General features: G+C 47.5%; 1 protein-coding gene and 1 pseudogene across 1 annotated transcript; one reads left to right on the top strand and one right to left on the bottom strand.

The window, feature by feature from the left end:
* Positions 1–1,879: 1,879 nt before the first annotated feature.
* On the top strand, positions 1,880–17,936 carry LOC124966693 (cytochrome P450 2B4-like). Its single transcript, XM_047528257.1, has 9 exons — positions 1,880–2,085; positions 7,730–7,892; positions 8,036–8,185; positions 9,604–9,764; positions 11,934–12,110; positions 12,490–12,631; positions 13,960–14,147; positions 15,205–15,346; positions 17,384–17,936. The coding sequence occupies exons 1-9, from the start codon at positions 1,915–1,917 to the stop codon at positions 17,563–17,565; spliced, it is 1,476 nt and encodes a 491-aa protein (XP_047384213.1). The 5' UTR covers positions 1,880–1,914; the 3' UTR covers positions 17,566–17,936.
* A 2,230-nt stretch (positions 17,937–20,166) lies between these two features.
* On the bottom strand, positions 20,167–20,856 carry LOC124966128 (neurexophilin-1-like; annotated as a pseudogene).
* Between the last annotated feature and the right edge of the window lie 535 nt (positions 20,857–21,391).

Below are 21,391 nucleotides of genomic sequence, written 5' to 3'. Positions count from 1 at the left end.
TCACTTCAGGTGAATGGCCGTCATCAAGAATACAAATAATACATGACAGCAGGAGTGTGGGGAAAAGACACACTGATAATTGGTGGTAGGAGTGTAACTTAGTACAAGCACCATGGAACTCAATGCTGAGGTCCTTCAAAGACTAGGGATGGAACCACCACAGGACCCCGCTCTTCCACTCCTCAGTATTTATCCAGAAGCATCAGAGTCAGCAGTCAGAGTGACGTACACATACCAGGCCCATCACAGCACAATTCACAAGAGCTGAGTTATGAAACCAGCCTGGGCGTCTGTCAACAGGTAAATGCATAAAAAATGGTGGTCTCTATGCACAGTGAAGTTTTACTGAGCCACAGAGAAGAACTAAATTCCATCTTTTGCAGGAAAAGGGGTAAAACTTGAGAACACTATGTTGAGTGAGATAAGCGAGACTCATAAGGACATGAGTGGTAGGTTTTCTCTCCTGTGGAAATTAGAGAGGAACAAAAAGAGGGGTGAAGATTGAAGGGAAACCATTAGGCTATAGGAAGGGGACCAGGAGGGAGGAAGAGCGGTAAGGAGAAGTTTGGGGAGTCATATCGACCAAGTTACTTTACATGGGTGTTTGAATGAGTTGCCATGAAGCCCACTGTTCTGTATGATTAATATGAACCAAAATATAAGGTTTTTAAAAAGAATAATGTTCCCTTGTCTCTTCTGACTCATCCTTCATCCACTTTAAAGAGAAACAGTTGCATTTACTTTGTTTTATGTTTTCAGAATCATGGATCCAACCCAAGACCTCACCTGGTACCTCTGAGCCATGTCCCCAGCCTGGGAGATGTCCTTAGAGCAGAGAGGTGGAGAACCAGGCCCAGGCCAACGCAGGTGGGGATGGAAAGCTTCATTCTCATATTTGGCAAATATGGAATAACCTCCCCAGAAGTTGTGTGGGTGGAGGTTCACAGCAAAGATGAGTCAGACAGGAGCAGAGAAGCCTTCAAAACCTGTAGCACTCTTAGGGTTTGAGTGTCCCTGCCAAAGTTCATGCTGATATTTATTGCCACCATGACAGTCTTAAGAGATCACAGCTTTCAAAGCTATACAGAGTAGCATCATAAAGAACACATCCATGAGAAACTAGGGGAAACCTGAGTCTTTGGATAGTTCTTAACCCTACAGACACTTTGTTTTTTGCTCTATGAATATCCATATGATAAGTTTTATTGATAATTTTGGCTCAGTAGGAGATTAATCAAAGGAGCTCATAGAAAAATATAACCATTATGATAATAGACTGTAATAAAAGTTATGAGTATGGTCTTTCTCTCAGAATATCTCATCTTACTGTGCTCACCCTTCCTGCGATGTGAGGTGGTGCAGCACGCAGGGGATGGGAAGAGGTGAGGTGAAGGACATAGAAATTGTGACATAACCTCAGCTACTGATGAGCTGGTGATCAGTGGGAGGGTCATCACATGCACAGAAATGCCCACCAGTACCTTTGCATAGAAAATGTCCCCTCACAGGTCAAAAGCACACAAGCACACGTGGTAACAAGCAGGCGTGGACAGATGTATGCCAGTATCAGTGAGCAGACAAATCTCATGGACAGCTGCACACCAAACACACCCACACCCACAGAAGAAAAGATCCAACAACACATGCACCTTCACCCTCACATGCACTGTGTATCTCTTTCACAGAATCCCTGCCAACATGTAGGGAGGGGGTAGAGGGGAAGGGAGGGGACAGGTCACTGGGCCAACCAAGGAGGAAGTTTGTGCATCCAGCACCTCTGCTACCTTCACTCTCCTGGACGATGAGGAGAGGGGAGGCGGGAGCAGATGGAGTTGCATAACTGAATGGGGAGGAGGCTCAGCATAAAAGGTCCAGCTGAGGCTGCCGCTGGTGGACAGCAGGCAGACCTGGACCATGGAGTTCAGTGTCCTCCTCTCCCTTGCTCTGCTCACAGGCCTCTTTCTTCTGCTGGTCAGGGGCCGCCCAAAGGCCCGCGGCCACCTCCCACCAGGGCCCCAGCCTCTGCCCTTCTTGGGGAACCTTCTGCAGCTACAGAGAGGAGGCTTGCTCAGTTCCTTCCTGCGGGTGAGACACAGATGGACGGGTCCCGTGGTGGGCTGGTCTCTGCCTCTGTTTGGGGATCCCTCAGCAGGAAGAACAAGGCCTGCTTCCAGCTCAGGGGTTGGTGGGTGGGGGACACCTGGTGTGTGAAGGGTCTGAGCCTGAACCTTGATGGAGAGTGGTCAGATGGTCAGCTGCATCCTGCTCAGATGGAAGTGTGTGAGGGGCACTGTCCTCGAGAGGCAGGTGGATGTGTAGAGGTGTGGGGTGTGAGCCTTGGTGCAGAGCTTCCCACTCCTCTGCCACCCTCTGCTGTGTCCCTGGTGCCTGCCTGTCCCTGGAACGGAGGTGAAGGGCAGCAGCACCGTCATATAGATATGATTTCTGCCAAGAAGAGAGAGCGAAGGCTGGCCTGACTCAGTGCTGGGACGGAGGAGAGGCAAGGGGTGGGTCAGAGGTGCTTATTGATAGTGAGAGTGATGTACCATACTAGGGGACACTCTGCCTGTGTACCAGGCTCTCTGTCACTGCTCCAATGTAAGCTTTCATGTGTAATTGTTCACTTACTTATTAATAATTAATCAGCATCCATGAACCCACTTTCCAGTGGGAGAGCTGGAACCCTGACAGTAACTCCCAGCTCCTCTGTCCTTTTCCCCTGCCATGGAGGCCACACTCCTGAATGAGCCTGTTTTTTTTTTTTTTTTTTTTTTTTTTTTTTTTAGTGCCTGCTATTGAACCCAGTAATGCATAACCAGTGAGCCACATCCTCAGCCCTTTTGATTTTTTATTTAGAGACAGAGTCTTGCTAAGTTATTTAGGGCCTTTCTCAGTTGCTGAGCCTGGCTTTGAACTCATAGTCTTCCTGCCTCAGCCTCTGGAGTCATTGGGGTTACAGATGAGCACCACTGCACCTGGCCGTATGACCCTCTCAAAGGTGGTTTCCTTGCCCTGCCATCTTGGGCACCAACCGTGGCCACACTAGCTGCCCACACTCCAGCTTTCTGTGTCTTACCGCCTCCTGTCTCCATGAGAGTTGTTGATATGATCAGTAGTCACGATTCTTTACACATTCTGAAGGAAGTGAAGCTGACCAGGAAGTTCTTATGTGTCTAAAAGGAGGTTTTACAAAGTCTTGGTGGCTTTGTAAGATAGTGGAGAAGTGGAATGTGTTGGGAAGGGCCTTGGAGGAGTTTTTCACATCCTCTGGGGAAGGGTGGGTGCTGGCTGATGTCTGACGTCCCTGTTCACTGCAAGGTTCCAGGACTTTGGGTGCCCTGTGTGTTTATGGAGACCGTCTAGAGTATCTGCCAATGCTTTAACATGGGGTTCTCAGAGTCGGAGAGTTAAGGTTCTGTCCCAGTGATCCAAGGGTGTTACACCTGGTCCCTGCAGTGGCCATGTCTGGAGATGGTGAGTAAAGGAGGTCAGCACTGGTGGGACAGTGTGGAGTGGCCTGGAACCTACTGCCAGCAGCTGCTCTCAGGAGGTTGCGTTGTTCCACCTGTAACTACTGTGATGACCGAATGAGTCAACCCAGTGCCCCTGAATATCTGGAACCGTGGCATGTCCAGGGAGATAAGTGGCAGGACCTGCCCTTGAGGAGTCGACAGTCTGGCTGCAGATATAAAATAACTGCAAAAATTAGTTAGGTAACGTTAAGGGTTCACCCGGGTGGTACTGAACACAAGCAAACAAGTAGGAGTCTTAAGATCATTCAGGGTCCAGAACAGGTTTATTCTTTCAGAATTGGACAGAGTGTAATGACTGCATGGAGTTAAGATCAGTGGGGAGGAAACACCCTTTCTGAGGGTGTTGGTGGGAAGGAGAGAAGGAATAGGCCCAGTGAAATAGGGCATGAAGTAGAGAGGACTCAGGTGTGGAATGATGGCAGCCCAGGGAGCAATTGGCTGGTCTGAAGCTAGGAGCAGCAGTAAGAGAAAGAGTGGTCCAGCTGACCAGGCAAGATGGTCCCTTGGTGTCTTAGTCTCTTCCCTCATGCTAGAACAACGTACCTGAGGCTGGCTACCATATAGAGTAGCTCACAGTTTTGAAAGGCGACAGTCCAGGATCAGGCAAGTTCTGTTCAGCCTCTGGTGAGGGAAGCCTGCACTCTGTGACCACATGGTGGAAATGAAGAAATGGAAGTAGCCACATCCAGAAGAGGCCAATCCGGAAGAGTGGCCTCACTGCTATCTCAGGAACTAGCTCCTTCTCTGAGGGTGCCACCATGACCTAATTTCCTCCCCCAAGGATGCACCTCTTCAGGCCCTGCCTCCTCTTAACCCTGCTCTACTGGGTATCGAACTCATGATCCATGGCACAGGAAATAGGTAAGAAGCCAGAGGAAACTGCCCCAGATGGAAAGCTCTGAATGCCAAATGCTGGTGAGCTCCTGGTGATCCCGAGAAACAAGCAGCCCAGGTGTCCTAGGCACACTGTGTGTGTGTCTGTGACCCGATTGGAACACAGACGTCCACAGCCTATGAGCTTGGAGCGGTGCAATTCCAGAGTGCCTGGCTCACCACCCTGCTGAGACTGGGGCTTGTTGACACGCCCTTGGAATAGTCTTCCGATCCTTCTGTTTGTGGCTCGGGAAGGAGCCACAAACAGAACACCCAGGGGTGCTCTACCACTGAGCCACATCTTCAGCACTTGAAAAAATTCATGTATTTATTCATATTTTATGTATTTATTTATTTCGAGTCAAGGTTGTACTCTGTTGCTTAGAGCCTTGCTCTGTTGCTGAGGCTGGCTTTGAATTTGCAATCCCCTTGCTTCATCCTCCGCAGCTGCTGGGATTAAAGGAACCTGCCACCACCCCTGGCATCTAGGAACCAAAACAAAAACGGTTTTTGACACAGAACAGTGAGTAGTAAAGTGGGCTCTTTCATAGTCTTGTGATGATGACACTTGCTATTTTAACTTTGACACTTGATTGTCTTGGTTTTATGTCCCCCCCTCTTTCTTTGCTTTTCGTGAGTCTGATCTGTTCCTTCTATTCTTTCATCTGCTCCTCCACATCTCTTGAGGACCTCTGGGTTTTGACATGTCTGGTCCCCATTCTTCATTGTAGCAAAGCCTTCAGTTTTCTTGCAGGAAGAGCCCTGGGGAAATTGTACGAGGTCTTTTCAGGATTTTGGGTTGGTGGTCCTGGCTTCATGTTCTGAGGCATTCCTGGGGGACACAGACCCAGGCCTGCCCCCCTCTCTGAGTGTTATCACTAGGCAGAGGCTTTGAGTGCATATTACTTCATTCTAATTGCTTTGCATGTATCACAAGGAATGAGCAACAATTAGTCCCTGCTGGATACAGACCCCCAGGATAGACTTCCCAGACTCATGAACTATAAGAAGTACATCTCACCAGTCATGGTGTTGCATGCCTGTAATCCCAGGAACTCGGAAGGCTGAGCAGGAGGATCATAAGTTCAAAGCCAGCCTCAGCAACTTGCTGAGCCCAGTCTCAAAATAAAATCTAAAATGTGCTGGGGATGCGACTTCATATTTAAGTGCTCCTGGGTTCAATACCTAGGACAAAAATGGAAACCGAAAAAAGAAAGAAAGAAAAGAAGAGAAAAAAAGTACTTCTCTGTTCTCTTTGTTCTTTATCAATTATCCAGTCTCAGTCATTCTGAGATTCAATAAAAAAGAAAAAGAAAAACAAAAAACAGACAAGAAATGTCAGGTAGACGAGCTATGATGGAAATAAAGCAGGTGACGCTCTAGAAGGTGTGGGAGAAGTTTCAGATCACGAGGTCAGGGAAAGACGTGGTCCTGCTCTCTTTCTGGACAGACCCTGAAGGGAGCAGATGTGTGGCAGCAGGTGCAGCAGGTGTTGTTGAAAGAGCCTGAACAGGAAGGAGCTCAGGGAACAACATGGAGGTTGATCAGAGCGGCCAAGGCATAAGGAGCGACAGGAAGAAGCCAGAGAAGTGAGGGACCACGTGGTTTGTGACTGTGTGGACCAGGATGGAGACGGTGGTGTCATTCTCAGCAACATGGGGACAATGGAGGGCTTGTAGGGTCAGGGATATCAAGTAATTCACACTTAAATAGGATTGCTCTGACTTGGAGAACGGTGAAGCCAGGTGAAGGGGTGTATGAATGGAAGTAGAGAAGCCAGTGAGACTTTGCAGAGACCAGCGCAAGACAGGTTTAAGTAACCTCGGACATTTCTATGATTTATGACTCAAGTTTTTATTGAAGTTGAACATCATTGCAACATGTGCACAGCCTGCTGGGTGCAGAGGTGCACACCTGTAATCCCAACACTTCAGGAGGCTAAGGCAGGAGGATTGAAAGCTCTAGGCCCACTTTGGCAATGCAGTGAGACTCTGTCTCAAACTAAAAAATTAAAAGGGTCCATGAATGTAGCTCAATGGTAGAGTGCTTACCTGGCATGTGTAAGATCCTGGGTTCCATCCCCAATACCAACTCCTGCAGACAAAGGATGTGCACAGTGCAATGAGTTTTAATCACCTGAATACACTCATGTCACTGACATGTAGATCAAATACCAACAGGCCATCCTGCAGGACACTACTCTGGTCCCCTTCTTGTGACTCTCCCCCCACTATCTGGAGACTCTGAAGGTCTGGTTTTGTGTGTTTGAACTTTATGTAAATAGAAGTGAATGTAAACTGAGTGTGATTTTGTGTCTAATGGCTGCCACTGAGCATCCTTTCTGTGGTTTTCATAGAAGTCATTGGTTGTAGCTTTAATTTGTTCATTCTCTGGACTGCATAATATTCCATTGCTGGCATCTCTCACTGTGTATTTACAATGAGGAGGCTCCTATGAATGTTCAGATTGACTTTCGGGTGAAGACATGTACACATGTTTTGGTGCAGGTATTTGGGGGAGAAGTTCCTGAGAATGTGCACATTTGGCTTCAACAAGGACAGTTGACCTCCATGGTTGATGGTTCTACATCTACAAATTCAACCAGTTGCAGATTGAAAATTGTGTAAAAAAAATATTGATCATATAATAACTTTCTTTCTTGACAGCATTCTCTAAACAATGCAGTACTATTTATATAGATTACATTACATCAGGTTTATCAGTAATCTAGAGATAACTTAAAGTTCACACAAGGATGCACATTCATTATATGCAAACACTACACTATTTTAAGTCCTTTAGATTAGCATTTGAGGGTTTTTGGGTTTCCAGGGGCATCTTGGGACCAGATCCCTGGAGCTGCCAAGGGGTGACTCTACTGCCCAGAAGTTTCCAATGGCTGATATGATGGCTTTTACCATTTTGTGAGCACAGCTATAGGACCATCACTGTCCCTTCACATCCACCAAGTGGGTGGGTCAGAGTTGTCAACTCAGGACATGGTCAAGAGGCAGAAAGCAGATTGACGTTGGGTCACAGGAGGAATTCTTCGATTGAGAGGCCCAATCTCACCAAATTCAAGGCAGGATGATACTAGAGATATTTAGGCATTCGTATGCTTAGGAACCCAACCAATCAGAGCAGACCTGGCTAGACTGTGCACTGACCCTTGAGTGGCTGGGTCCTGGGAAGGGCGATGGCAGCTGAGGGAGGAGGGTTTTGTGGGAGACACCTACGTACCAATCTGCATCTCAGCACCTCATGGTGTAACAACTGAGGTGTCTGGTGACTAATGTCAACCCTGGTGTGGATGTGCTTGGCAGCTTCGAGAGAAATACGGGGATGTGTTCACGGTGTACCTGGGACCAAGGCCTGTGGTCGTGCTGTGTGGGACAGAGGCCATACGGGAGGCCCTGGTGGACCAAGCTGAGGATTTCTCTGGTCGGGGAAAAATATCTGTCACTGATCCAATTTTCCAGGGATATGGTGAGGACCTCGAAGACTCTGGGATGGGGAGGGTGGAAGATGGGACCTGGGAAAGGAGGGTCTGAGAAGGGAGGACAAGGGGTGGGGCCTGACCCAGTCTCCTTTAACTTCCTCTGCAAACCCTGCCTCACTTATATCCCCAGGTGTGGTCTTTGCCAATGGAGAACGCTGGAAAACCCTTCGGAGATTCTCTCTGGCCACCATGAGGGACTTTGGGATGGGAAAGCGGAGCATTGAGGAACGGATTCAGGAGGAGGCTCAGTGTCTGGTGGAGGAGCTACGGAAATCCAAGGGTGAGGCCCAGGGATGAACAGGAAAGAAGACATGGAACCGAGAGGGATGTGGGGTGCACAGCAATGGAAACACAGAGAAGTATGCATGGGCAGAAAAGAAGGACAGAGACAGAGATGGAGAAGCAGCGAGAGATGGGAATAGAGATGAATAGAGAAGGGATGTGGGAAGCCAAGAGAGATAGGGGAAGAGACGTGAGGCTTTTAGTGTCCAAGACAGATGAATGATTAGTATGCTATTACCTTGCATGCAGGGAAATCAATTTTTGGATTGCTCATATGTGTCAAAGTCAAAAATAGGACCTATATAAAAGAAAGCAAAGAGCAAGTACAGACATTTCCAAGTTATGAACTGTGTTTCCGTTCCCTTGGGTGAAGTGCTGATGAGCAAGGAGTCAGGAGCTGTGCTCTGCTCAGGGAAGCCCAAGGGCACTGCTGGGGATTCTAGATTCTTCATAAAAGGGTGCATAGTTGGCAGGTCCATTGTCAGCTGTCCATCTCATTTGCACCAGGTCTTCATCATCTCTTATCAACACTTCTCAGGAGACTCTGAGACATCCATGTAGAAACTGGAGGGAGTGAAAGGGACAGAGATTGATAAGGACAGAGGACAGAGTGACAGAGAGACAGGAAAGGAGAGGGATGGAGGGAAGAAAAGAAAGACAAAGAAGAGAGGGAGGAAGAGAATGAGAGAGATCAAAAGAAACAGAGGAAGAGAATCTGAGACAGACAATTAGAGGGACAGACAGACAAGGCTCAGAGAAAGGTTCACAGAGGAATGAGAGGTGAGACTCAGAAAGAGGGTCACACCCACCCGAGGTTCCTGGGCTCCCAGCCCCCTCCCTCTCAGCCTCAGAAACCAGGACTGTGCCTGCCAAGTACAGGCATCAGTGTGAGGCTTGATTGAGATATGGGAAGTGAAGAATGATTCATGCAGGGCCAGAGAGCCCCTGGGGTGGAGAGAAGGGAGGACATGGGTGTGAGAGGGAGGGATGCAGCCATGGGGCTTTAAATCTGCACAAGGCATGGAGTGAACAAGGCCCTGCACCCTGCCCGGAGGCCTTTACTCTCTGAGCTCACACAGTCAGAGATGGGCCCAGAGGAGAGGCAGGTAGGGCCCTGCAGCGCTGGCTCTGTCTCTGGATGCTTGGGTGTGACTCCTGCCCTTGGTAATGAGAAGCTGTGCAACCTTCCATTACTCAATCTTCTGTCCACCTGTAAAGTGGAGGTAGTCATAGAAGAGCATCTCCCTTACAACGTTTTGTGCAAACTGAATGAAAGCATAGGGCCTGACACAGATTCTGTGCCAGTGTGAGCTGTTAGGATTGTTCTACTTCAGAGCAGTAGAATACGGGGCACCACATAGAATGTCCCCAGGCTCTGGAGTCTCTGACCTAGGACCTGCTGCCTTGTCCTCCTAGGAGCCCTCCAGGACCCCACCTTCCTCTTCCAGTCCATCACCGCCAACATCATCTGCTCCATCGTCTTTGGAGAACGCTTTGACTACAAAGATCGAGAGTTCTTGCGGTTGCTGGATATGATCTATCAGTCATTTGCACTGATCAGCTCCTTCTCCAGCCAGGTGAGTGGCAGGAGGCGAGGAGGAGGAGTGGGGAGGTGTGAAAGGATGGTCTGCTCTATGGGCACAGAAATGCAATAGGAGCACATGGAGAGAGGGATTTTGAGACCTGGAGGGAGAGCTGGGGGAGGGAAAAGGGAGATGGAGAGAGAGAAATGGGAGAGAAGGGGAGGCTGAAACACGGGGTCAGAAAGTCTCAGAAAAGGAGGGCTTGGCTGTTCCAGGATAGGCAGAATTGATAGGGTCCAAATGGTCATTGCTCTCTACAGAGCCAGTGCAATCCCCACCAACATGGCAGGTGGTATTTTTACACAACTAGGAAATTTGGAAGATAAAAGACCCAGAATATCCAAAGCAATAATGAGTTAGAAGAGCAGCAGTGGAAGCTTTAGGATACCTGGTGTCGAATCACACTGCAGAGTGACAGTAAGGAGCAGCATGGTGTTAGCGTTAGAACACTCACCAAGACCCGTGGAAAGGAATGAAAGGCAGGAGACAACTCCACACAGACTGAGTCACCTGACACATCACAAAGGTGACAAAAATGTAGGTTGGAGACATTTAACAAATGGTGCTGAGAAGACTGGGTGTCTATTTGCAGAACATTGAAAGTAGATCCCTATCTCTCACCCAAGACAAAAATCAACTCAACGTGGATCAAAAACCTATAGGAATTGGAGCAGAAACTTTGCAAGAACTAGAAGAAAATGTAGGGGCAGAAATCCAACACACTGGCTCAGCCATCACCTTCCTTAACAAGAGTTCTAAAGCTCAAGATATTAAAAGTGAACAAGTGGGATCCACCATATGAAAACGTTTCTGCACAGCAAAGAAAACTATTAAGAGCTTGAGAGAGAGAGCCTGCAGAATGGGTTCAAATCCTTGCCAGCTACTCCTCTGACAGGAGATGAATACCCAGAATATCTAAAGACCTCAAAAGGCAGCACCCTAAAAATAACTCAAAGGGTAAATGGGCAAAAGATCTAAATATTCATTTCTCAAGAGAAAAAATAAAAATGGCCAACAAACACATGAAAAATGTTCAACATCTGTAGCAATCAGGGAAATGCAAATGAAAACTGCACTGAGATTTCCTCTCTCTCTAGGCAGAATGACAATCATCAAGAATACAAATAACAGAAATTGCTGATGAAGATGTGGGGAAAAGGTCCACTGATGTATTTTTAGTGGCAAGGCAAATTAGAAGAAACACTTTGGAAAGTAGAATGGAGATTCCTCAAAAAATTAGGAGTAGAACGACCACATGACCAAGATTTCTCAGTCCTTGGCATTTATCCAAAAGCTCTAAAATCAGCATACTCTAGTGATACAAGGATTCTAATGTTTGTAGAAGTGCAATGCACAGTAGTTACACTATGGAACTAACCTAGGTGCCAATCAACAGACTAAGATAAAGCAATTGTGGTATCTGTACACTGTGGAGTTTGACTCAACCATAAATAGAATATAATTATGTCATTTGCAAGTAAATGGATGGAATTGGAGAACATCATGTGAAGCGAAATAAGGCAGATTCAGAGTTAAGGGTTGAATGTTTTTTCTTTCTTGAATGTAGAAGCCAAAGGTTCTGGGGAGAATGGAAATTAAAAATGGGGGTGTTTGTCAAAAACAGAAGGAAGATGCACACCTCTAATCTCAGTGGCTCCAGAGACTGAGGCAGGAGGATTGCAAGTTCAAAACCAGCCTCAGCAACTTAGTGAGTCACTTACAAGTCAATGAGATCCTGTCTCTAAATAAAATAAAACAATGGGTTAGGGGTGGGGATCTGTGATTAAGTGTCCCTGGGTTCAATCCCCAGCAGAAAAAAAGAAAGAAAGAAAGACCAATAGAGTAGAAGGAAGTAGGTGAGAGGATGGGAAGGGGAAGATCTGGGGCTGAAATCTACCAAATCCTGCTAGGTCTGTGTGCAAATACCACAACCAAACATACATATATATAAAGCAAATGAGAACTTGGGAGAAAGAATAAAGGAAAAGAGAGAAGAGTGAAGGACATGGAAGAAAGGTTGATTCTGATGAGGGGTGGAGGAGGGAGAGAGAGAGAGGAAGACAGAGATTCCCCACTGAGGTGTTGGGGCCCTGGATGAGTCCGCGTCCCTGTGACCTGCTAACCCTAACCCTGGGCGCCCTCACCACCCCTTCCTTCTTGCAGGTGTTTGAATTCTTCTCCGACGTCCTGAAGCACTTTCCTGGCACACACACGCAAATCAACAAAAACCTGCAGGAAGTCATCACCTTCATCGGCCACAGTGTGGAGAAGCACCGTGCAACCCTGGACCCCAGCAACCCCAGAGACTTCATCGACTCCTACCTGCTCCGCATGGACAAAGTGAGGCCTGGGGAGGGGAGCGGGGAGCAAAGGGAAGATGAAGGGAAAGGAAGGAGAAACTGAAATGAGAGGGAGAGGGGACAGGGCGCAGGTGGATGGAGAAATACAGGGCAAGGGACAACAAGAAAGAGGGGAAAAGACCCTCAGAGGCAGAGGAGACTGGGGGATGAAAACCAAGACACAAGCCAAAGAGATGGAGAGAGACACCAGGCCAGACAGAGTGAGGAGGCTGAGGGAGACAGAGACATGGAGTGTCCATGCTGAGAAGGAGGGGCCCCAGGGGTGAGACCCAGAGACAGAGGGAGGCCCAGCAGGCTAGGTGAGTCCTCAGTGGGCTCTGGCCCTGACCTGCCCCTCCTTATTCACCCTCCTGATCCAGGAGAAGTCCAACCCGCACAGCGAGTTCCACCACAAGAATCTCACCTTGACCTTGCTGTCCCTCTTCTTCGCTGGCACTGAGACCACCAGCACCACTCTGCGCTATGGCTTCCTGCTCATGCTCAAGTACCCCCACGTTGCAGGTGGGCCAGGGACGGGCGTGTGGGGAGGGTCCTGGGATCCCCTCTAGGGCTGCAGAGCGTGGGCTGGGGTCCTTCATGGATGAGAGGCAACCTGATGTCCTTATCATGAGCTCTGCAGGCTCTGGATGGTCTCCCACTAAGCTGGTCCCATTGGCGATGGGTGAATGACAAGTCTGTCAACCTGTTCTTCCAGTGCTTTCTCCCATCCACCGTTCATCTGTCCATCTTTTATTGATTAATCCACTTGTACTTTCGCTGAGTGCTTCATGTGCAATTCATTCACATAGAATTTCCTTCATTTATTTGGATGAATTCCTTCATGAGTTGATGCTATGCACAAGGAGAGTTGAATGATCTATCGGTCACTAGTGACCTGGCTTATTCATTATTCATTCAGTCACGCAGGCCCCCACCCATTATTGTTTGAACTGGTTTTTTTCCCTTAATCCTTCAATCAACCATCTTCTAATTCATCCCACATCCATTCTCTGTCCAATCCCTCCTTTATCCACTAATGACAATTTCATTTATTCATCCCTCATTTTTCCTTCTACTCACCTGTAGATTCATGTCTTTGTTTTACTTATTCACTATTTGGTCTATTCACACAGTGCCCATAAATCTAACTTCAATGTGATTATTGATTCATTGGGTTCATTGCTTTATTTGTCAAGAAATCATTTATTACTTGATAGCTTATTTGATCTACCTATTGATTGATATGCTGAACATACACATCCATTCATTAGTTTGTTTATTTCATTAATCATCAATCTTTCCATTCAGGATTAGATCTGTTATTTGATCATGCATTCATTTCTTTACCCAGTTCCTCTTGTATTAATCCACTGACCTAGTCCACTGTGATATTTATGAGGACTTGGCTCAGTGTTCACTTGTAATGAACACACACACACACACACACACACACACACACACACATACTGGATCATTTTCTATTCATCCCTGAGGGTACAGTTTTGCCAGGTTCTTATTTTGGATTTCTTAATCAAAAATTCTTTGTAAGGTTGTGGAGAATATGGGTGTGTATGTGTATGTGTGTGGGTGTGTGTATATGTGCACGTGTGCCACGTTCCTGAGGGTTTCTGTACAGATAGGAGACAATTCATTAAATTACTTGAATGTGAAAGGGTTGGAAATCTAATGCTCTTGCTCTCTCTCCTCCCATAACCCCAGCTGTCTGCTCTAAAGTATATCAATGGTCTCAGCTTTTCCCATAGGATTTTCCCAGCTCACTGACCCCTGAAAACAGTGTCTCTGGGGAAATCTATGTGAAACGAGGCTCACAGTTCCCCCATTTGGTGCAGAAAGGGTCCAAAAGGAGATTGAGCAGGTGATTGGCTCACACCGCCCACCAGCCCTAGATGACCACTCCAGGATGCCATACACAGAGGCGGTCATCCACGAGATTCAGAGATTTGCTGACCTCATCCCCATCGGTGTGCCTCATGTGGTCACCAAGGACACTTATTTCCGAGGGTTCATCATCCCCAAGGTGAGTCCTGCAGGCTGCCCATCTCTGTGTGGGCGCCCTCTGTCCTCCCAGCACACCATCTCAACCTCTTGTGGGCTTCTCCATAGGGTCTCTGTGTTTTAACTTTTAGTTTGTTTTATCTATTTGTTTATTGTTTGTATGTGAGACCCAGGGAATGACAACATTTAAACAAATGTTTTTATTAGTGCATTAGAGTTATGTAACAGTGGGGTTCAAGGAGACATAATCATTCATACACTGAGTGTGATCTGATCCATTCCCGTATCCTTTGCTTCCTCTTACCCTCTTCTCCTCCCTCCACTTTCTATTCCTATTCTCTTCTGGTCTTCCTTCCACTTATTTGTTTTTTTTTTTTAATTGGTGCTTTATAAATGCACATAAAGGTGCAATTCAGTGTGGTATATTCACATATGTGCAGAGCATATTTTTGTCAATTTGATTCTGCAGTTCCTCCCTTTTCCAGTTCCTCCTCCCTCCCCCTCAATCTCCTTCCTCCACTCCACTGATGTCCTCTCTGTTTTCATTGGACCTGCCCCCCGCCACTTATTTTCCTTACTCTGCTCTAGTTTCTGCATATAAGAGGACATTCAACCCTTGACTCTGTGTCTGTCTTATTTCACTTAGTATGATGTTCTGCAGTTCCATTCATTTATTATCAAATTACACTATTCATTCTTCTTTATATCTCAGTAAAACTCCATTGTGTATATATACCACATTTTGTTCATCTGTTCATCTGTTGAGGGCATCTGGGTTGGTTCCATAGCATGGCTATCGTGAACTGCTCTGCTCTAAGCACAGATGTGCCTGCATCACTATAGTATGCTGATTTTAGTTCTGTTGGATAAAGACCAAAGAGTGGGATACCTGGGTCACATGGTGATTCCATTCCCAGTCTTTTGAGGAATCTCCATATTGCTTTCCAAAATGGTTGCAGTGATTTTGAGTTCCACCACATTGTATGAGTATACTTTCCCCCACATGCAGGCCAGCACTTATTATTACTTGTGTTCTTGATGAAATGGCAATGTCCTCTGATGTTTCAACCTTTCCTCAGAACACTGAAGTATACCCCATCCTGAGCTCTGCTCTCCACGACCCCCGTTACTTTGAAAAACCAGACGCCTTCAACCCCGACCACTTTCTGGATGCCAAGGGGGCACTGAAGAAGAATGAAGCTTTTATTCCCTTCTCCATGGGTAAGCTGGACCTGGGATCCCTTGGCAGACACCAGAGGCAGGTCCCATCCTCTTCTTGAGACAAAAAATGACAGGTTGTTGTTTTGTGAGCACGTGTCCTATTTCAGTGGCTTTACCTGTACTGTGCTATTCCATCTTCTCAGCCCTGAGAGGGGACTTGAGAAGTGACATTATGACATAAGGCACATCTTGATTAGCAGGACCTTGGACAAGTGTTGGAAAATCTCTAGAGCTGAGCAAAGTAACCTTAAAATAAGAAAAGAAACAAGTAAAAACTAATGCAGCACTGAGTCCAGAGGAATAAAGAGAATGTATCCAACAAATCACATAAAGACACAGATCCTTCCCCAGGAAACTTATAGTCCTGTAGCTGAGATAGACATTCATCAAAGTGTCCCAAATAATAATCCAATTAAAAGAGTTAATGCCTGTCCTGGTGTAAGCAGTGCCTGGCACAAAGGACACACCAACAGGAGCAAGTATTATCATTAATCAGGCATTGGGAAAACCAAGAAGGAAATACTGAGTAATATTGGTGGGTAGGTGAGGAACAGCTCAGCTGAGAAACTGGTTTCCAAGCCGAGGCCTGGTGGGCGAGTGTTGATCAGCTCCAGGAAAGAAGGTTCCAGGTGGAGGCAACAGCAGGGCAGAGCCAGGTGGCCCATTAGAGTAAGTGTAGGAAACTCAGGTGTGGATTAGAAAGTGGCTGAGGGCCAGGAGGTAGCTGGCTGGACCTCATATCCTGAAGCAGTGAAGTTTGAGAGAGTTCCACCGAGCAGCAAGGCACATGGTGTTACAGACAGAGAGGAACCTACAAGCAGAAATAATAGGGTTGGTCCAGCTCCACGTGGCTGCCTTTGGACAGATCTGAGCAGATGCAGTGTGCAATTGGATGAAGCACAGGGTGGGATTGGCTGAAGCGCAGGGCTGGGATTGACTGAAGTGCAGGGCTGGGATCTGCTGAAGTGCAGGGCTGGGATCTGCTGAAGCACAGGGCTGGGATTTGCTGAAGCGCAGAGCTGGGATCTGCTGAAGCGCAGGGCTGGGATCTGCTGAAGCACAGGGCTGGGATTTGCTGAAGCGCAGAGCTGGGATCTGCTGAAGCGCAGGGCTGGGATCTGCTGAAGCACAGGGCTGGGATCTGCTGAAGCGCAGGGCTGGGATCTGCTGAAGTGCAGGGCTGGGATTGGCTGAAGTACAGGGCTGGGATCTGCTGAAGCGCAGGGCTGTGATCTGCTGAAGCACAGGGCTGGGATCTGCTGAAGTGCAGGGATGGGATTGGCTGAAACGCAGGGCTGGGATCTGCTGAAGCACAGGGCTGGGATTTGCTGAAGTGCAGGGCTGGGATTGGCTGAAGTGCAGGGCTGGGATCTGCTGAAGCACAGGGCTGGGATCTGCTGAAGCACAGGGCTGGAATTGGCTGAAGCGCAGGGCTGGGATTGGCTGAGCCTAGGTTACCTTTCCTCGGAATGTGCTCTCAATTAGGTTGCCATTTGTTTGATATTAATTTAGGGTGCAGGTTACTCACTGGGGTTTAGGCCAAATTTAAATTGAAGTTTCCATCTGAAGAAACCCCAACATCCAGGCTTCTCATCTTTTAGGGAGAAGGAAGTTTCCAGGAACAAGTTCTCAGTGATAAGCCTCTTCATTAACTCTAGCGGTGCCGGCTCTGTCCCAGCCCCCAGGTCTGTGGACGCGGACTTCAGTGTCCTCGTTCTGTCTTCAGTGAGAGCTGGGAACACCTGGGGTAGTGGGTGAAGGTCAGCTCCCACCCAATTATCCTGCCCTAAGTTTAGGGAGAGGCAGAGACAGAGAAGTAGGGACCAAAACAGCTAAGCAACGGAGACGTTATGGGGACTAGACAGACAGAGGGACAGAGACACAAATAGAGATAGGGAGATCATGGCAAAGAGGAGACGGTCTGTGAGAGACAGAGGGTGAACCTGAGACAACAGAGGAGAGAGAGAGAAGAAGGGCAGAGGGAAGAAGGGGAGAAGTCTGGCCCCGTGCCCACATGGTGACCCTCTGTGCCCACAGGGAAGCGCATTTGTCTTGGTGAAGGCATCGCTCGCAACGAACTGTTCCTCTTCTTCACCACCATCCTCCAGAACTTCTCTGTGGCCAGCCCCGTGGCTCCCGAGGACATCGACCTCACTCCCAGGGAGATTGGTGTGGGCAGAGTACCCCCAACATACCAGATCCGCTTCCTCCCTCACTGAATGGGCTGAGGGAAGAGGGCCAAAGGATTCCAGGGTCATTGTTTCTACCTCTGTAGAGAACGACCCTCCCATGGCCTCCTCATCTTCCTGCCTGAGAACCAGCATCCTCCCTGTCCTCGTTTGCACCAACAAGGGAAAGTCCCCTGTGTAGTCCTACTTCCTTCCCTCATGCTGTAGTTCTTCCAAGGCTCTTAGACGTTCTCCTTTCCTGTATTAATAGAATTGCAGAAGTCAGAAGCAAGCTTGAAGATAACCAAGCCCCTTCCTAGGTGTGTATATAGACACTGGGGGCAAACGGGGAAACTGGGCTCTAGGTCCTTCTGAACTTCTGCCTCCCAGGCACAGCTCATGCCGAATAAATTCTCCCTTGTTCAGAATAAGTATGGCTCCATTTGTCCACTCCATGTGCTCCATCATCTGTGCTGAAGGGCTTTGCCTAAGACTGCTCTTGACTGCTCCCCCAGCAGCACCTTGTGGTGGGTGAGGTCACCACACCCATTTTACAGAACAGTGAGAGAGGGCGGGTGGGAGTGTCCTCTCTGAGGTCACAGATTCTCCCCACAGTGCCTTCTTCAACACACACACACACACACACACACACACACACACACACACATATATATATATATATATATATATATTTATATTGAGATAAATCAACATAACCCAAACTTGGCCATTATGGAGTGTAGAATTTAATTCATTCCCAAAGGTGTGCAAGTACCACCATCTTGTTCCTGATGTTCATGTCACTGCCACCAATACCCCGGTACCCATTGAACAGTCTCTCCTCAGTCCCTTTCATCCAGGCCCTGCAAACACCAACCTCCTTGCTGTCTCCATGGACCTGCCTGGTCTGGCCCTCTCACATTAAGGAAGCGTCCGACTGTGATTGTGTGTGTCTGAGTTTTCTTCACACAGCACCTCGAGGTCCCCACACTGCAGACTCAGTCATGCCTGCTGTGGTCCTCCCTGCTCCTGTTCCCAGCTGCTTCTCCCTGCGGTTTCTCTCCAGGGAAGTGCCTCCTCAATCCATGTGACCTGAGTAGCCTCAGTGGCACCTGGATTCCTGGATATTTATTGGAAATCATCAGAAATCAAACCAACATGCAAAGTCTGACCTCCTGTATTAGGAGGGAACTCCACCATTTTGCCTGTGTTAACAAGTAGCTCAAGTAACACTTGGTTAAACTAGGTAAAACACAGTCCATTCATACAAATGAAGACTGGGATGCTGGATTTGTCAGCCTGTGTGTAGTAAAGATAAGACAGACATTTATTACTGCTTGGTGTCTGTCAGGCATTTCCCTTTCAGATCAGAACTTGTTTGAAGTGGCCTTTGGGGTCTCAACTTTGCAAATATCCAATGATTGGAGGTGAAAACTGTAACACCAGTGTCTGCCCACATGTCAATTCCGAATGTTTGCTCATCTTTACTGAAAACAGGCTCCCTCCACAGGGGGACAAAAGAGAGTCATCTTGTATCCCCTTGAATGTGCCTACTGTCTGCTGGAGAAAAGGTGACCACCCTTAGTTGTGTTCATCAAATAAAGACACAGTTTTCCCTTTTACTTCATATATGCAGTATCATTTTCCAGTTTAGCTCCTTTCAGCACAGGAATGCTTCCTTGGGGATTATTGATTAGCATAAGCTTAAGACTTTCAAAGAGATTTCCGGAACAGTGAGTGTTAGAAGAGTTTTCTGCTTAGTTAGTCCTTTTGTTTGATGATAGTTATCCTAAATCATCATGAGTCAGACAAGGAAAGTCCTCTTGATAGATGATAGATGAGTGTGTGTTTATGTGTCTGGAGAGGTGTCCAAAAGTGTGACTTTTAAAATCTGTGGTGACGGTGGAGTACTATTGAGTAGTAATCAAGTAGGACTTTATTGCATATGGTGGCAAGTGGATGGAACTGGAGACTATCCTGCTAAGCAAAATAAGCCACTTACAAAATGTCAAAGGTCGAATGTTTTCCCTGATATGTGGAAGCTAATTCGAAAAAAGAAGAGAAGAAAGATTAGTGGAGAAGGCCAAGGGGAATGAAGAAAAGGGAGGAGGAATAGGAAAGGGAAAGACAGTGGAATGAATCTGACCTAACATTCCTATGTACATATGGGAACAGACCACCATGAATCCCACCATCCTGTGCATTCAAAAGTCACTAGTTAAAAACATCTCTAAGTGAATAGCAGAAAGTTCAGTAGGGACTAGGGAAGAAAACTGAGGGAGGGAAAAGGGAGGGAAAGGGAAGTTCTGGGGACTGAAGGAGAACACACCATATTCCATGCTCTCATAACTTTGTCAAAGTGAAGCCTAATACTATGTATCACTAGGAAGTATCAATAGAAATGAATGTAAAAATCAGTGGTGTTTACAACCATCCTGAGAGATGAGGCTGACTGGACAGGAATGACATCAGATTGCTTTCCACAGCAGTCATGCAACACATGGAACAATCTGATTCCACAGCAATCTGATGGAACAGCAGTGTAGACACATTCCCGACCACAGCTGTGTCCTTCTTCGTTGTGGAAACAGCCCTGTCACGTGACCTTTCGTTCCTCAGTCCTCCCCTTGTTCTCCTCATCCCCAGGAGAGGTCAGGTGTGGCCACTGTCATTGGGACACACTCTCTGTACTTGTTCATAATCTGTATTATAAAAGGGAATGTAGGTACGGGTCGCCTTGAGGGGCCTGGAGCAGAGCCAGGGAACTTGCTGGTATGCTTCTGGGGACAGGTGTTTGAAGGGTCCTTTCTGCAGAGTGTGTTCTTGGAGCCTTGTCAACCTTTCATATTCCACACCACAGTTACAGGACGTGGGATCTTGGCAGCAATCACATTGGTTTTGCCAAGTCGAATTCCACAATTTTTGTAGGAGGTACCAAGCTGACTGTTACCTTCCCCCAACTAGTGGATTTCTGCCCCATTGCCATGATCTACAATTTCCCAGTGTCAAAAGGTTCTGCTTTGCTGTTTGGATGTTGGAATGAGAATCCCCCATGGAAACATTTTCTGAAACCTGCGTAACTTAACAGTGGGTCTGCTCTGAGCCCTGGGCCAAGGAGTTCCTCAGCTGGTCCCAGAGGCCTTGCTCAGAGGCAGGCTCTGGGTGTCAGATCATAGGTCCAAATCTGCATCATTTTCTTTGCTCTGAATGTCTGTGGCAGGAGTTGGCTGTTAGGTGAGTGCTCACTGATTTCTGAACACATGTGCTTTAGTGTGGATTTGCTGCTTCTGACACCACAAGTTCTGAGTTTCCATCATTTGTGGAATTGGCACATGTGACCATCTCAGAGGTTCAGTCCGTGGTGGGCCACCTCCACAGCTAAGGGCCAGAGGGGAGGCAGAACGTCATGATGGAAGGGCACAGCCGAGGAAAGCACCTCCAGACCCGTCAGGGAGGAAGCAGAGAGCCCCTGGCGCCTTTTAAAGGAACTAGAAAATGGCAGCCCTCCCTTGAGTAAAACTGCTGCTTAAGTTCACTCATTATTGCACAAACCAGGAAGCTCTGCCCTGGGAGCTGTCAAGTCCTGGCTGCAGGCACACATGCAGGCTCCTGTTACCTGCTGACACCCTCTCCTATGTCTGGATCTGAGGTACACACGCCACCATCTCAGCACACATGTCACCCCTATGATCTTCAGATGAGAAGATGAGTCAGGCTGGGTGTAGGAATTTGGTCTTCAAAAAGCATGGATGTAAGGGTGACTGACAGCCTGCAGCTATGTATGTGGCACTGCGTGTCCCCTGCATCATCCTCCAGTGTGACTCTGACCTGGCTGGTGCCATCTTCACTTGTGTGGTTGGATTTTCTGTCTCTCACT

The sequence above is a fragment of the Sciurus carolinensis genome, chromosome 16 (assembly GCF_902686445.1).
Source record: "Sciurus carolinensis chromosome 16, mSciCar1.2, whole genome shotgun sequence".
Taxonomy (NCBI): domain Eukaryota; kingdom Metazoa; phylum Chordata; class Mammalia; order Rodentia; family Sciuridae; genus Sciurus; species Sciurus carolinensis.
Note: the sequence above shows the minus strand (reverse complement) of the source record. Positions and strands in the feature narration are given on the sequence as shown.

Bases quoted from the DNA above. Each gene is read 5' to 3' on its own strand.
- LOC124966693 (XM_047528257.1), top strand. From the start codon at position 1,915: ATGGAGTTCAGTGTCCTCCTCTCCCTTGCTCTGCTCACAGGCCTCTTT. The intron at 7,893-8,035 runs GTGAGGACCTCG...TTATATCCCCAG, and splicing joins TCCAATTTTCCAGGGATATG to GTGTGGTCTTTGCCAATGGA. The intron at 12,111-12,489 runs GTGAGGCCTGGG...CTCCTGATCCAG, and splicing joins ACCTGCTCCGCATGGACAAA to GAGAAGTCCAACCCGCACAG.